This window comes from Mixophyes fleayi, chromosome 8, assembly GCF_038048845.1.
Source record: "Mixophyes fleayi isolate aMixFle1 chromosome 8, aMixFle1.hap1, whole genome shotgun sequence".
NCBI classification, from domain to species: domain Eukaryota; kingdom Metazoa; phylum Chordata; class Amphibia; order Anura; family Limnodynastidae; genus Mixophyes; species Mixophyes fleayi.
The window spans coordinates 109,201,213-109,216,463 of NC_134409.1; the positions used below are offsets into that span (position 1 = coordinate 109,201,213).

At 40.6% G+C, this 15,251-nt stretch overlaps 1 protein-coding gene across 7 annotated transcripts in view; it reads left to right on the forward strand.

Moving 5' to 3' along the window:
• Positions 1-15,251, forward strand: part of RAF1 (Raf-1 proto-oncogene, serine/threonine kinase) — a 62,381-nt gene that overhangs the window by 31,753 nt on the left and 15,377 nt on the right. For 2 of the 7 annotated variants that reach the window (XM_075183147.1, XM_075183148.1), the window contains exons 3-10: positions 2,940-3,052; positions 6,775-6,877; positions 9,165-9,322; positions 11,224-11,322; positions 11,804-11,957; positions 13,244-13,303; positions 14,406-14,433; positions 14,985-15,091. In XM_075183147.1, coding sequence (XP_075039248.1) covers positions 2,940-3,052; positions 6,775-6,877; positions 9,165-9,322; positions 11,224-11,322; positions 11,804-11,957; positions 13,244-13,303; positions 14,406-14,433; positions 14,985-15,091 — 822 coding nt within the window. The remainder of the gene's footprint in view (positions 1-2,939; positions 3,053-6,774; positions 6,878-9,164; positions 9,323-11,223; positions 11,323-11,803; positions 11,958-13,243; positions 13,304-14,405; positions 14,434-14,984; positions 15,092-15,251) is intronic. The other 5 variants (XM_075183150.1, XM_075183149.1, XM_075183154.1 and 2 more) reach the window with 5 other exon arrangements.

Genomic DNA, 15,251 nt, shown 5'->3' on the forward strand with positions numbered 1-15,251 from the left:
ATGATTTTGATTCCAAAATTCTTGGTGTGAATAAGGTGGGAACAGAAGCATTGTAGGGAGTGTGGGTGTCAATGATAGGATGTCGGTTGTGACTGATTGAGAGTAGTTTAAGGTAGGCAACACTTTGAGTGGGTGAGTGGATTTTTTGGAAAGTAAGAGATTTGAGGGGGAACTTAGATAAGAATAGAGTATGTGGGTAATGTAGAGCATGATATCAATATTTTGGAGATTAAAGGACTATTTAGGGGTGTGCTGATTGAGGGTATAGAAACAGTTAAGAATTGGATTCCGTGGAAATATTTGGGTTGCAGGGGGTGTTTTGGATTGTGGCGAAATGATCTCACTGGCTGGGTGTGTAGATTGAGGTTAAATTGTGTTTGGATGAGTTGTGCCTCTATGTGGAAGGTGCGAGTCTTGTGGTGAAAGGAACAGATTGGAGTGAGTCTGTAGATCTTACAGCTCTGTGGTCACAGGGGATTGGCACATCCAAGATGGCAGAGTGTTGTGTAATCTAGTTAGGATTGTAATGAAAATTGATTTAATGAATACAATAGATTTTCTGGTTTTGTACATTTTTATCTATTTGCAGAACTAAAATGTATTTATTTATTTTTTTTCATGGCTGTCCATTTCTAATACAATCCAGATACTTGCAAGTTGTGCCCCCAGTTGGACATTCCCTGTAGTTTTAGGGCATTCTGCACCATTACGGTGTCTGTATATAAGAAACTTACTTTTTTTTTATCTATATGATGTGTGTTTTGCAGCCCCCAACCCCCCCAGCCTTGGATCTTTCCCAATAGCGAGCGATGACAGAAATATGGAGGAATCGCTGTCAATGGCTTGTAGTGTGCTCCATGCCGGCAGTTCACTGACTTTCCAGACATCTCATCCAAGATAAATATTAGTGAGAGCATAGCTGGGATCCAAATAAGAAAAATACACTAGTCTACATAACTCACATCTAACACCATTAAAGATAACAAACACTTCTGAGTGATTCCCCCCAACCTATAAGCATATAGCTGCTATAATATGCATTTTTTTCAGAATTTCAAGACCTACTAGACAAAAAATTAAAGTATTATTTATTAAGTGAAGCAGTAAGTAAAATAAGCGTTATTTTACTCTCGCCTTTCTACTTGAGGAATGTATTGGTGAAATGGGGGGATAAAAACCAAACGGCACTTAAGTAATGTGTTTTTTAATGCATTGTGCTTATTAGAATACCAACTAATAACGATTGTACAGGTAGTGCACGTTAACACCTGTTCTAAGTCCTCCTGCATTCTGAAATTGTAAACGTGACATTAAAATTTTAGTCCACCATGATAATGAGTCCATAGGACACAATTCTGCCGGTTTTATAATGCACTTTTCAGCCAAAGTGCCTTAACAGCGGAGGCCCTATTACTGAGACTTTTGGCCCCCGAAATAAGCTACATACACAATTACACTTTGAACACCAATATATTACTATATTTTTCAACTTGCACAAATGTCTGCAACTTTCTATTTGTTGGTCAGATATTGGTAACTGTTGTAACAACTTTGGTACATGATCCTTAATATTTAAAGTTAGTGAGAATGAAATTTCTCACTCTTAATAGCATTGCCCTAATAGTGTAATCGGTCAGATATAGGGACATTTATTGAAACTGGTGCAGAAGATAGAAGTCAATTCTGTGCATTTAGTGCAGTTTAGAATATGGAAGCACATCGCTGATTGGTTGATATGACTTTCAGCGCCCTAGCACATCGCTGATTGGTTGGTATGACTTGCAGCACCCTAACCTGTGTTAGTGTAACCACACTTACAGATGCTGCCTTATTCTGGGGTGACAAACATAGAATGTAAGTTGTAGTCATTTAGTCTAAACACTCTGATTACTTCTTCCCACTCTAGAATACAAGACTTCACCCGAGCTGCCCCCCTTCACTGGAACGACCTCCCTCGCTCCATCCGTCTATCACCCAATCTGTGCTCCTTCAAGCGGGCACTTAAAACTCACCTGTTCCTTAAGGCCTACCAACCATCCACTTAACCTTTCACCTCTTCTGTTTCTCACTGGCTCCTTTTTCTCTCCCCCTTGCTTCACTGGCTCCCTTTTGTGTCTGATTTTGTCTACCCTCCCTTAGGATGTAAGCTCGTATGAGCAGGGCCCCTCTCACCTCCTGTCTCCAGACCTGTTCTTCCGCTCCGTCTTTACAGTATTTGCCTGCCTGGAGTTTCTGAAGTTCTGGTACTTTGTGTTTACTGTTCTGTATTGTTTTACCCTGTATAGTCTACTGTTTGTACCATGTACGGCGCTGCGGATACCTTGTGGCGCCTAACAAATAAACGATGATAATAATAATAATAATAATAATAACACACTACTGCTTTGTTTCCCTCCTCTGAACCCCGATTTTTTTATTTGGACAATGATTACATTTTTGCCTGCCACAAATTAACATTTTGGGCCTCCTTGCCTTCTCTCAGAAAGGTGGGGTAAAAAAATTCCTTAATGACAACATATTATCTGCTTATTGTCACTTCGGTCCCCCATGTCTTTGTCCCCACATCACTGGCCATGCACAAAATAACACAACCCACCAACCAGCACTCTTATTTAAAAGAAACTCTCTTTTCTGTGCTTTGCGGCTTGTCCTGTGACAAACACGTTAATGCGGACAAAAATGAGCGTTTCTAACGTGTAGTAATCCAAAAAGGGGGGGATTGCAAGGGTATAACGGGCAGCAAAATGCAGGGAGTATCGCCGGGTGCAGATATAGCGGAGGACACAAGAAGAGAATGTTATAGCAGGACTGGGTTATTGGAGAAGGGTGCAGCCTGGAGAAAGAAGCTCCGTAGAATATGGTGCTATTTGGTAAAGACTGTGGACTATGTTAATACTCCATAAGGAATAACTACTTTTTTTCTTCTCCATCCTTCATAGGTAAATGTGCGAAATGACATGAGTTTACATGATTGTCTTATGAAAGCATTAAAGGTGCGAGGGCTCCAGCCAGAATGTTGTGCAGTTTTTCGCCTAATCCAAGATGCCAAAGGGTAAGAATTACACTTCTTCTTTTTTTTGGGGGGGGGGGTTATTTTTTGTTATTAGTTTTTTGTTTTCATTTACTTTATATTTTTTCCTCACTAAATTGTATAAGATTTATTCTGTAAATTAGAGACGGGGAAAATCTCAGAAGCCAGGGAGCGAGTCTGTCTAAAATATGACTGCTGACACCTAATTTTTTTTGGAGTTCTTGCTTTTGACATCTTTGAGCGATGATCCTGCCAGACTGTTCTTTCAACAACTGGCCATAGACTCCTAGTAATGGTCCTTATTTTACAGGACTGGTCCCCTGTAAAATGAAGTGTAACAAACAGGCAGTATGCCCCCCTTACACGTCCTAGGGTTAGATAGTCTGTGCTGATTTTCAGTATGTTGCTGAAACCACAAGTGTAGGATCCCCTACTATAGGAAAAACCAGCCCTAGGCAGATCAGCGCATGGCTGGACCCCATTAATCATATAACAAGGGGATGGCTCTAGTTTGCTGTTTATTTTTTGTTTTTTTTATTGGTGTTAATCATGAATTGCGAATTTCCACTCCATTGATGAATGCGAAGGGCAAACATTGAAAATATATATTCTATATAATATTGTAACCGCTTCATATTGTCTCTGTAACCTTTCCAATCAAGGCGAGATACAGGAGTTAAATGTGATTGCTGAGGTGGCTGTAGTAACTTTAGGCTTTCTTCACACCAATCCTCTCCGCGGGTTGCCCGTTGCCTTGGCCTCTCCGCGGGTGGCCCGTTGCCTTGGCCTCTCCGCGGGTGGCCCGTTGCCTTGGCCTCTCCGCGGGTGGCCCGTTGCCTTGGCCTCTCCGCGGGTTGCCCGTTGCCTTGGCCTCTCCGCGGGTTGCCCGTTGCCTTGGCCTCTCCGCGGGTGGCCCGTTGCCTTGGCCTCTCCGCGGGTGGCCCGTTGCCTTGGCCTCTCCGCGGGTTGCCCGTTGCCTTGGCCTCTCCGCGGGTTGCCATTGAGACATCTCAAGCTTCCACTCAATTGAAAGCTCTCAATGTAATGTACTGAAATGAGGTTAGGAAGCACGGGGATTAATGGATGAATAAGTCAATCTTTATCAATGACTAAATTGAGAGTTTAGACCTGTATTATAAAATACAGGTCTAAACTGTATTTAAATGAATATCTAAATTTGTAATACAGCTCTAATACAGGTTAGACATGTATTACAAATCTGTTACTTGGTTATACAAGTTGTGTTTTGTAATACAATTTGACTTGGTTGTCCTTTACTGAACTTTGCTTTTCAAACTGTGTCGAAAAGTTTCAGTAATTCTGCACAGATTGTTCTGTAACTAATGTTATAAATTGGCTAATTTTATTAGGTTTATATTGTGTTATTGTATCTGTTGGCTGACTAACTGTTGTATTGTTGGATCTGCTCAAGACCAAAATGGCATACAGCTGCTCTGCAGAATTGTATACTGTAATTGATTGTGTCACTTTGGTAATGAGCGAGTCTAAAGGGACCCGGGAAACGTATCAAAATTGCGTTTTTCTCCAAACCGCAGTTTAATATGCAAATTTTTGTTCATGGATTTTTAAACGGGGCAATTTTTCAAATGAAAAACTGCATAATACAAATACAAACATATAGTATTGACTGTTTATAAAACTGAACAAAGCCACAGAACATATGTAAAATGCAACATCTTGGACCCCACTGAAGAGCTCCGCTGTAAACTCCAGCTAGATTATTGTACGTTGTATGTACCAGATAGTATTTGTCTCGCAGCCTCTTAGCTTTGCGTGCAGTGTTGTGCAATGAGATGACATTGTGCTCTGGCGTAGAACTGTGAGACTCTGGTTGAAGTTGTGGCCTCCTTCTCCCTCCTCTTCCCCCCCCCCACGTACACTTGGCTAGAGTCTGGCTACAGTTGGAAGTGCTGGGACATTTCCCAGAGCGAGTTTTGTTTTGGTTGAGGTAATCAGATACTAAGTTTCTGTAGGTGGGGACAAGTCACGCAACTTATTCCTGTGGGATTTGTGAAACTGCTGTGTTTGTCAGCCAACAGATACAATGACTTTCTAGCTGTGCCTTTCCAAATATTCCATTGACATTCACAAGAACTTGAGGTGTGTACCCAGCACATAGTCAGAGTGTACCAGCTGGGTCTAGTACATTGCCTGAGGCTGCCATCTGAATCTATTTCTGGCTTCTCACTACATCATCAATATAACGCACACATCCACCCCCTCCATTTATTCTACTTTTATATTTACTTTATTTAGATACAGTGGGCAGAAGTTTTACGCCCAAAGCACAAGGTGTAGCTCTAACCAAAGCCACTTTGTGTGTACATGGTGTTAAGAATATTAAATCGTTGTTCTAAATCTTTTTTTCTTTGAGTACATTAATTGGCGATGTCCATGGTTTTTGGTAGGGCGGCTCCTGATATATCTGTGCTGAATTACATAGTACTTGAGTTAAGGGTCATCTAACTTTGCAGCGGATGGGAGAAATAGAGGGTCAGTGACTCGCATACTCCCCACTTGATCTCCTTGCTTAGTAATATTCATGTCTACTTTGTTTATGTGGTTTAGTATCCTGTAAATAAATAAAAAATAATGCTTTACGGACCATTGTCCCAGAATATGTACTAAGTAATGATTTTGTTTTATGTATTAGAGATGATGCTCTAAATTGCAGAAAACAACCTGAAAACCCTTAAATACACATGGTTCACTCCAGTTGCTTTGCCTATCTGATCTCTATTAAATATTACCATGTATATGATCCAGCCACTTGGAGTCGGCCTAGAAGTTGTTTTGTGGATATTATCCTAACATCCGCTTGCAGTCTTCTAGCTAACATAGATGTCAAGAATACTAAAGGAGAATCATTGAATTCCCACCTCTTGCCCTTTATTCTGACCTTCCTCATTTATTCAATGAATCAAATTTACTACATGACTCTTATATCTTCATTAGAGGGGGCTTGTATACTTAAGAGCCCCTATGCTTCTACTCGGGTACAGCTGATTAGTTCATTCTGCAGGTGGCAGAGCTATGTCAGTGGATTGGCAGGATCTCTTTGGATCTCCTGGCACCTGTCCAATCATGTGCAGCGTTCCTGCATAATTTGAAAATTTCCCAGACAATGATGCCAGGAGATTGTGACATTCATTGAAATGTATTTCTTCAGTGGGTGTTGAGGGACCCCATTTTCTGACAGGGGGCAGAAGAGTTTGTTTAAAAAAAAACCAAAAAACTGCTTTGTGTCAGGCATGAGGTCTATACATATTGTATCAACTTGGATGTCTGCTTGGGTAGAGTACAAACCTCTTAAAGTAGGAAATTGTGGCTCCCTGTCCACCTTGATCATTGTCTGGCTGGGGTGCCTGTAATACAATGCATTTCTTGTACCTTAGCTGCCTCCTTATTGGCTGTAACATTCCAATGATGGATATAGAGAGAGATGGATGTTGCATATGCACCTCATGTGTTACTTTCCCAGTTTCTTTGATGGCATGAGATGAGGCTGGTGTTAGAGGTTATGTCTCCTATTGACAACTTTGTTACAGATTTAAATCTGATGACTCAAAACCACAACACCTACATGAAGAAACTCCAGAACTGTTTTCCTGTGATGTTTTGCTCCATTTAATTTCAGTAGTTAAATTTAGTTTCTCGCTCTCCTAAGATGCACAACGTTTTGTTATACACGCTCTGAGCTATGTTTCTGTTGTATCCTCTAGCAGGAAACAGAGGCTGGACTGGAGCACGGATGCCATGTCGTTGATTGGGGCAGAGCTACAAGTGGATTTCTTGGATCACGTTCCACTCACAACCCATAATTTTGTAAGTTTGTTGGTTTTTGCTCACTGTGACATTAGTGATCTGTTCTATATAACTATTTCTCTTTCTCTATGGGTCTGATGGGTACAATGTCTATGGGCTGCATTTCTCTATAAATCACTTTGTCATTAATTATGACTAAAGGTAAACAAAGGGACATTACACTAAAATGTGGCTCACATTGTGCTGTATAAAGCGTATGGCTCTGCAGAGCACTTTGGCGCCTTACAAATCTACTATAATATTAATTGGTAGTAAATCAAGATACCAGCAATGTCTGAGAGATGCTGTGTTCAAAAATTATTCCTTGGCAAAGTTAAGCAACTGTTTAACCCTTTTCTTGATCTGTTGGTTTCTAGCTGGACAGCTGGTCTGGGGGCCACGGATAACCTTTCTTGTAAACGTGGCCTTTACAATAAAGACTACTGCAACTTGGATCAATGTGCTTTAGTGAATACATGTATGAGAAGAGGTTAGGCAGATTTCCAAGCTACACTCCATCTGCAGAGTATGGAAAAATCATTCCTGGAAAATGCAATCTACATAGCAGTCTTATACATTCATGTTCCACTAACCTAGTGGGTGGAGTAGTGAACGTGTATCGGTGTCATGTTCGAAAATCGCAGTGGCACGAAAATGTCATAACCCAGAAGTCTGTTCTTCTCGGATCTCTGAGGGTCCTGTAGCTTTGGAATCTCCTTAAATTTCCTTAATGCTTCAGTGAGACATTTCACATACTGATCCAGAACTTATCTTGAACTGAGATCTGTGTTAGGTTGGTGTGTTGTGGGCAGCACAAGACAGTATCATGCTCTTAAATCTCAGAGCACCGTGTATTAACACAAATAAATTACAGTGCTTTGAATCTCCTCCCTTATAGTGGATTATCTGATTATATGTTCAAAATGAAATTCAAATTAAACCCTACTCCTAAACCTAATGGGGGATTTGTATGACAATGGCTGAACCAGTAACTTTTTGAAAAAGGTGCTGTGGACCAAAGCAAGCATTCAGGCTCTAACGTTCTTTTTAGTATGGTTTAGAAAATAATTGGCTGCCATTAATAATGGGCCGCTTTGTGCCGTTGCATGCGCAGCAGATTAAATGTCCCCCCTCCCCCCCCAAATTTTTATTTTAGATGATCGAAAACGGTGCTGGCACCTATTTTAAAATGAACATCACAAATGTAGTTACAATTTCACTATGTGCCAAATGTGGGTGTTATGAAATCCTCCATTGTTCTTTGGCAGCTTCTATTGGAAATCCCAGAGCTGGAATTGTTATGGCCTCTAGTGTAGATCTGGCATGATACTGAGATATTTGTCATACTATAAACACTACCATAAAACTCCAGATGGGGTGGAAGCGATATGGTATACACTGTTGTTGTCTTTTTTGTGTTTATTTTTTTTTACATTTGACTCCTTTTAACATTATACCACTATTATAAATGTTCTATCTAGCTTTGGCACACGGCATGTCATAAAGGAGATGGGGGGTTGCTTTCTTGCACCCCACCTTTTAGTTAAAGCCATTGATTCCATGGAGACCTGTAATCATTCCGTTTAGTTCCTCTCCCTGTGATCTGTGCAAACAGTGTTAGAATCTGATCGCTGGTTTTCCTGCCCTTCCAAGTCCATGAGGCTTTGACTAAGCGACACATTTAGGTATCAATAACTAGATGAATGCATGTCTGTATCATTTTCCTGTGTTTTAAGTGTGTAAAAGGAACGATGGGATAAATTATGAGTGGTTTTGTTTTTTTCTTATTGAATGCCATAAAATAATCAACTTTACTATGCTACCCAAATATAATCCTATTTGTCCTGGAACAAAACGGATGCAAAGTTAAAATAAGTTTGATGCTGAAGGTGTACTGCTCCTTTGGTCTTGAATGGATTAAAATACACTTGTACATTAATGAAAAACTGGACAGTGGGTACTGAGTACGAACATAATTTTAGCTCCACCAATCATTGTGTAAAATGTGTACTTTTTGGTTTATTGGCAATAAACTAATGAGATGATTTGGCATTGATCATTCATATATATATATATATATATATATATATATATATATATATATATATATATATGTGTGTGTGTGTATATGGGACAACCGTGACGGAGAATTATGAATAAGCACCTCTGAGGCTTTTACAGGTTTTTGTAGGTTTATTGACTTATATGGGGTAATGTGTGAAATATTGCATTCATACTTTTCATGTGTATTTATCATCCTTTCTAGACGTAACCTTTAGCTAAATGGCCTCCGCCATCTTTATTGCAGGTACGAAAGACTTTCCTGAAGTTGGCCTTCTGTGACATCTGCCAGAAGTTCCTTTTGAACGGTTTCCGGTGTCAGACGTGCGGGTACAAGTTTCATGAACACTGCAGTACCAAGGTTCCGACCATGTGTGTGGACTGGAGCAATATCCGGCAGCTGCTGTGAGTGACTGGGGGGCGGGCAGGCCCAGTGAGCCCAGCGGGCTGCTTCATTTATGTCCGCGTAGACACAGTGCAGCTTGGAAAATTGCCTGCTAATTGGACAAGTAGAGATTCCAGCTCTTGGGGAAACAACTGAATGAACCAGTTTGTTCTATTTTTAAACAAACTTATTGTTGTAAATGAAACGACAGTGGGATGAGCAAAGTGTATAAAAACGGCCCTCATCCAGCTAATAACCACAGGCTTTCATCATGCTGGAATAGACAGTACACACAGGGAGTTCTCTTGCGTGGGGCTGTGTTACCACGCCAGCACACATGTATGTAGAACGTAAATAATTATCTGATTAATTTGTAGCACATGTTCAGGATTTCAACAAATCTTAAAAGGATTTGAGTAATTCTATCATCAGTTACTATTTATCTTTTTCTAAATCCTGTCTTCTCGTCAAGGACTTTTGGAAGACCACCCAGGTGTAGCGTGCCACGTGTTAGGACTTAGATACCATACAAAACGCCCTGACATGGAGCTTCCCTACGAAACCAGAGATTAAGTGTTCACAACATATATGTATCCATAGGGGCCACAGAATGCAAATATACTGTGTACATTCTGTATAGGGAACCGATAATGTATAAATACTACAATTCATCTATAAATTAGTTTATGTAATTGGCTATTGCGTATCCGTAAATGATAACTACATAGTTGTGATCTTGTATGGAGCTGGGTTCTGGGGGGACAGTTGTCTATTGGTTTAGTGTATCTTTTTTTTTGTTTTGTGGGGGGAAGGGGGGTTAATGACACATGGGGGCATATTCAATTAAGCCGGTACATCGCGACTAGTGTCAACCTGTTACCGCAACACCACGGACTTCCATTTACATCCCATAGAGTTGCAAAGGGAAATTGGTGACGTTGCGGTGCTGTATTGACACTTTAAATACACGGCCAAGATTTGCCGGCTTAATTAACTATGCCCAATTGTTAGTCATTTTAGTTTTTGTCATAGTTCACTGGATTTACAGTAAGGCAGTGTGTGATTGTGCATGAATATATATATCATGAGCGTGTGTATGTATTGACTTGAAGAAGGACATGTGATGACCCATTCACATACACAATGATCTGATCGTATTTTTGTTCCCCTAAAACTTATAAACTCATGAATACTGAAAGATTATCATTAAAGCCTGGTGTGTTCCCGGGGTGACTTGTACTATCTGCCCTGCATAATATCTCTAATTTTCCGCTGGCTTAGATTGCCTGTGCAATGTGATGTTACTATGTTATAAGCTGGTTTGTACTATATAGTGGTGCTGGGTACTTGCTTGATGTCCTTGGTTTATATTTCCTGCTGATCCCATATATCGGTGGTCCCTAACTTTTCTGCTGTTCTGACAAATGCCACGTTTATTTTTTTTTTACATGACACCAATATGTCAAAATATTAGAATCATTAAATACAGAATTATGAATAGATATACTTTGTGTTTTCACAGATTTAGCTGTAATTTGTTAGTTTTCAATATAGAATTAAAATAAAGTTCATATTTGCTCTCCCATCATCTTTCAATAGTTTGCTCCTGTTGCCCCTGAGATTAAGACGCACACAGTCTGATATAGTGTCACAAACTGTTTGGGAATCGCTGCTGTATATGTTATCAGATATGTTACCTGTCTTGTTGGCCTGTCCAGTGTGATGTCACTGAGTGTATGTCTTATACCGTCTAGCAATGCCATGGTTCTCTGTGTATTATATGCTGGCTGATTTGTATCGCCTGTCCTTATGAGTATCAGCCTTCTTGTACTGTCGTCTACTTTGTGGAACTTTTAACCTTACTCGTATCGTATCACTGAGAAATATATTGATGCCAATTTCTGCATTCTTCCTCTCTTAGCAGATTGTTTCCAAACCCAAATAACGTGGAAGGTGGCATGCCTGCATTATCATCGCTTACGATGCGACGGATGCGAGAATCGGCCCGTGGCCCAGCTAGGTAACTTAGTTTGATTGGTTTACACCATGTCTTTTAAATAGACAGACAGCTACATATCCACTGTATCTTTTGGTTCTGAAACAGGTTGATATTTACAGAACGTAACTGCACCCCCTACTATATGTATTGTGTGGCTAAATGGCATGGATACTTCCTGTTGAACGGCATTATTTAATATCGCCAGGATACTCTCCATGGTGTACCTGGCTATTATATGACTGACGTGATTGGCACACATTCAGTCATGTGACTCCCTGCTGTGCCCTGTATACCCCACTGCTCTCGGACAGTTGCGTTTAATAATGCAGTTCAGCTGTGGTTATCCATCACTCTTTTTTTTTTTTTTTTTTTTTTTTTTTTTTAAAGCTACATTACCCAAACAATATGTGAAATGGCCCAACGTCTGTCTCTCTTACCGCTATATACATTAAATATCACTCTGTGTGTGCATTTATATATCTTTGTATTTCTTATTGTGTAGCTCCCAACACAGATATTCTACACCTCATGCCTTCACCTTCACAACGCCAAACCCGTCTTCCGAGGGATCCCTTTCTCAGAGACAGCGGTCCACGTCCACACCCAATGTCCACATGGTCAGCACAACAATGCCTGTGGATAAGGGAATGATCGAGGTAACCACTAATTTCTCAGTAATTACAATTTTGTGGTGTTTTTCACAAAATGTATCAATATTTGTACTGCCCAGGTGTGTAGGGGAATGGCTGGGACATATGTCCGCTTAGCAGCATTAAACGTTAAAACTAGAAAGCATTAAACTAGAATTGCTTTGTTTTTGTGTTGCTACTTCTGTAGAGAAAACATACAAGCAGGGACATCCCTGTTTACTATTACATTGTAATATCAGAATTGCTTTTGGAGCAACAGGATAATGTTACTGGAATACATATTAGAAAATTGTATTATCTTGGCGGATTTATATACTAGTGATGATTAGATTGCACATTGCTCTTTGCTTGTCTAATGTGTGAGGGATGTGTACATTACCGCCTGCAGTTCATAGTTGTTGTAGTTGACAGCAAGGGGAGTAAATGCTGTACCCTCCAGTAACGGTGCTACAGATACTGGTAAAGCATCGTACAGAAGGTGATCACGCATTCTCCCCCTTCCTCTCCCATCTTTCTCAGGCTTATGTCAGATGAGTGTTTGTTTGGTTTTTTTTAATTATAAGTTTTACTACAGGTCTGTGGAGGAGGTCTCTTAATGGATGATTCTCTGAAAATGTCGTGTCGCAGACTCTGATTTCTATCTGGAAACCGCTCTAGTACCCTAGTGTCTACTACTCCTACTAGTGTTGGAGCTAGAGTATTAGTCAGGAATGGTGGTTTAGAAAAGGCTGTGTGGTTTTAAATGTGTTTCCTGATGGTCAGTTAGCAATAAGTACCCTGTTATACTCTAGGGGCCGCATGTAGCCCTCTTACCTTAGAAGGGGGCGCACCTTGCCCTTAATCACGATAAGATGATTAAAAAAAACATTTAGTTAAAGGAGAAGACGCCTGCTGATATGTTAGACAGGGATTTTAAACAAGTGTTTGGAGTTATAACAAACCTGACAAAGCAGCTAGGAGCTGCCTGTTGCCAATCACTGAGCAAAAGTGACCATTTAAAAATAACTTGACACAGTTTTGAACAAGCTTTATTATACTTCCCCCCCTTACCCCATTACCAACATCAAGTTGACACTGTTGCTTTTGCTGTATTTGGAGGGAACTCGCAAACTAAACCCTCTTAATAGACTACAGTAACCGGCTTTATCCAACATGTTAAATATGCTGTATTGGACAATAGTCACCTTTTCCTGCACTCTTTCATTCTACTTCTCTCAATTTTAGTTCCTCTGTCTTTTTTTTATAATTGTTTCTTTCTTTATTTATTCTTGTCTGACTTGCTCTCTCACTAGAATAACTGGCTCAATACTTCTCCCAAGTCCCGCTGCAGGCGTTTTTGTTTTTGGGGCAGAGTAGGTATTTCTTTTCGCCTTGTAGTGTGGGATGAGATTGCTCTATCTCCTGTGTCTGTCTGGGCCACTGTGGCATTACTAATAGTGTGTCATATCCATGTCTGACCTGTATTCATTTGATTGCCTTTAGGGGTCCTGTTCACTCTGGGACAATGTACCTTTTAACGGTTTCCCCAGTGTAGTACTTTAGCGGGTGGTCCTCCATCTTTGTCTGTGCTTGCAGATCACACTGCTCTGCAGCAACCAGATCAGGGAACTCTCAGCATTGGAGAATGATTGGGCCATCTATTCTGCTGGGATGGGAGGAGTGTAGTCACTATAGCATCTGATTGGGTGGACATGGCTCTTATCCAATCACCTAATACATTTATACACCTCCCATCCTAGCAGTCTGATCTTAGGATAGCGTCAGTACTCCGGTGCAGAATTCTGCCTGTTCTGAAACAGAGTAACCGCATGGGTACCTTCTGGGACACTGGACTGGGGGCATATGAGTTTAGTTACGAAAGAGGGGGGTTGTCCCAAAGTGAACAAACACTTTAATACAGCATGTGAGGGTATTGCATGTGTGTAACGTATATAATGTGGGAGTAAAAAGGCTTTAACAAAAAATATATAATTTAATGAACGTGCGTCAGCCATTCATATTGTAACGTAATTAGGAGAGTGTTTTTATAAGGCCTAAGTTACAGAACCATTAATGAGCCTGTGAAACGCCCATACCTTATCTAGTAATAAAATGTAATTGGCATGCCACTGAGGGAGTTCTGGTGAATAGCTGGTTTATAATGTGTATATTTTTTATTTATTTTTTTTGTCTGAATTTATGTTCTTGTTGTCCCATATCTACATCTAACAATGTTCTTGAAAGTTGTAGTGATTTAATATGAACTATTGACTGGCACTGGACCACTATGAATGCAGATGCTGTGCGTCTAGGTGTTCAATGGATTCTATCCTATTGCTTTATTTATAACTAGCGAAATAACTCCCCATGTGGTTATTGTGTGAACTGTGACTTTTTGCTATGGGACAGTCTCAGTGGTAATGTAATGTTATGTACTTGATTGGCCTTAATGAAATCCTATGGTTTGTGTTACAGGATGCTGTTCGAATTCACAGTGAATCAGGTAAATTAATGTAATCTGCTTTGTTAGCGGTTTGCCTTGTGTTTCTTACTGTACATTCTGGGCCAGATTTTTGTGTGGACGCATATCTATTTGTGAAGCGTATCGTGCGTGAAGTAGCTCTGCACATGCTCCGTAAGGGACATTACGCCAATGCAGGCGGGAGGGAGGGGCGGACTACCATAGGCTGTGTACCGTAAGGGGGCGCTGAGGGCATTCAGACACAGATGTGGCCGATTTAAGTCCTGGGTTTCTCGTAACTTCGCTTGATTTCTGTCGTATTATTTGCACCAGCTTCATGGCAGGTGTCAGTGCCGACTGATAGTGGTGGTGGTTTTAAAAACTAAACGTATGCATGCCACTAGCTATCACAGAACATGCATTTGGACTTGAATTGGGTCCTCTGTACCAAAAAAGTTACTTTGCTGCAGCTCTCCCTCTGCCCCCTGGGAATCCCTATGAAATCTTCAATTTGATAGAAGAAGGAAAGTGTAGGGACAATTGTGGGTCTCGAAAATATGTTTGTACTAAACTTTCTTCTGTCTCCTTGTTAGGGAGTCCCAATAATATAAGTCCTACAGGATGTTCTCAGTCCAAAACTCCAGCTCCCACCCACAGAGAGAAGTCTGCTGTGTCCAGCAGCCAGGAGAAGAATAAGATTGTGAGTGCCGCAGTTGGGTTATGTTCTATATGATGTCGCTTATCTGGAATATTTATGGGTAGAGAATAAGTGGGTTGGGCACAGGCTGTTGCTGTTGGGGACTGGGCCGGGTGTGAAGGTCGAGCATCTGAGGTGGAGACACTGAACTGGGAAATGAGAT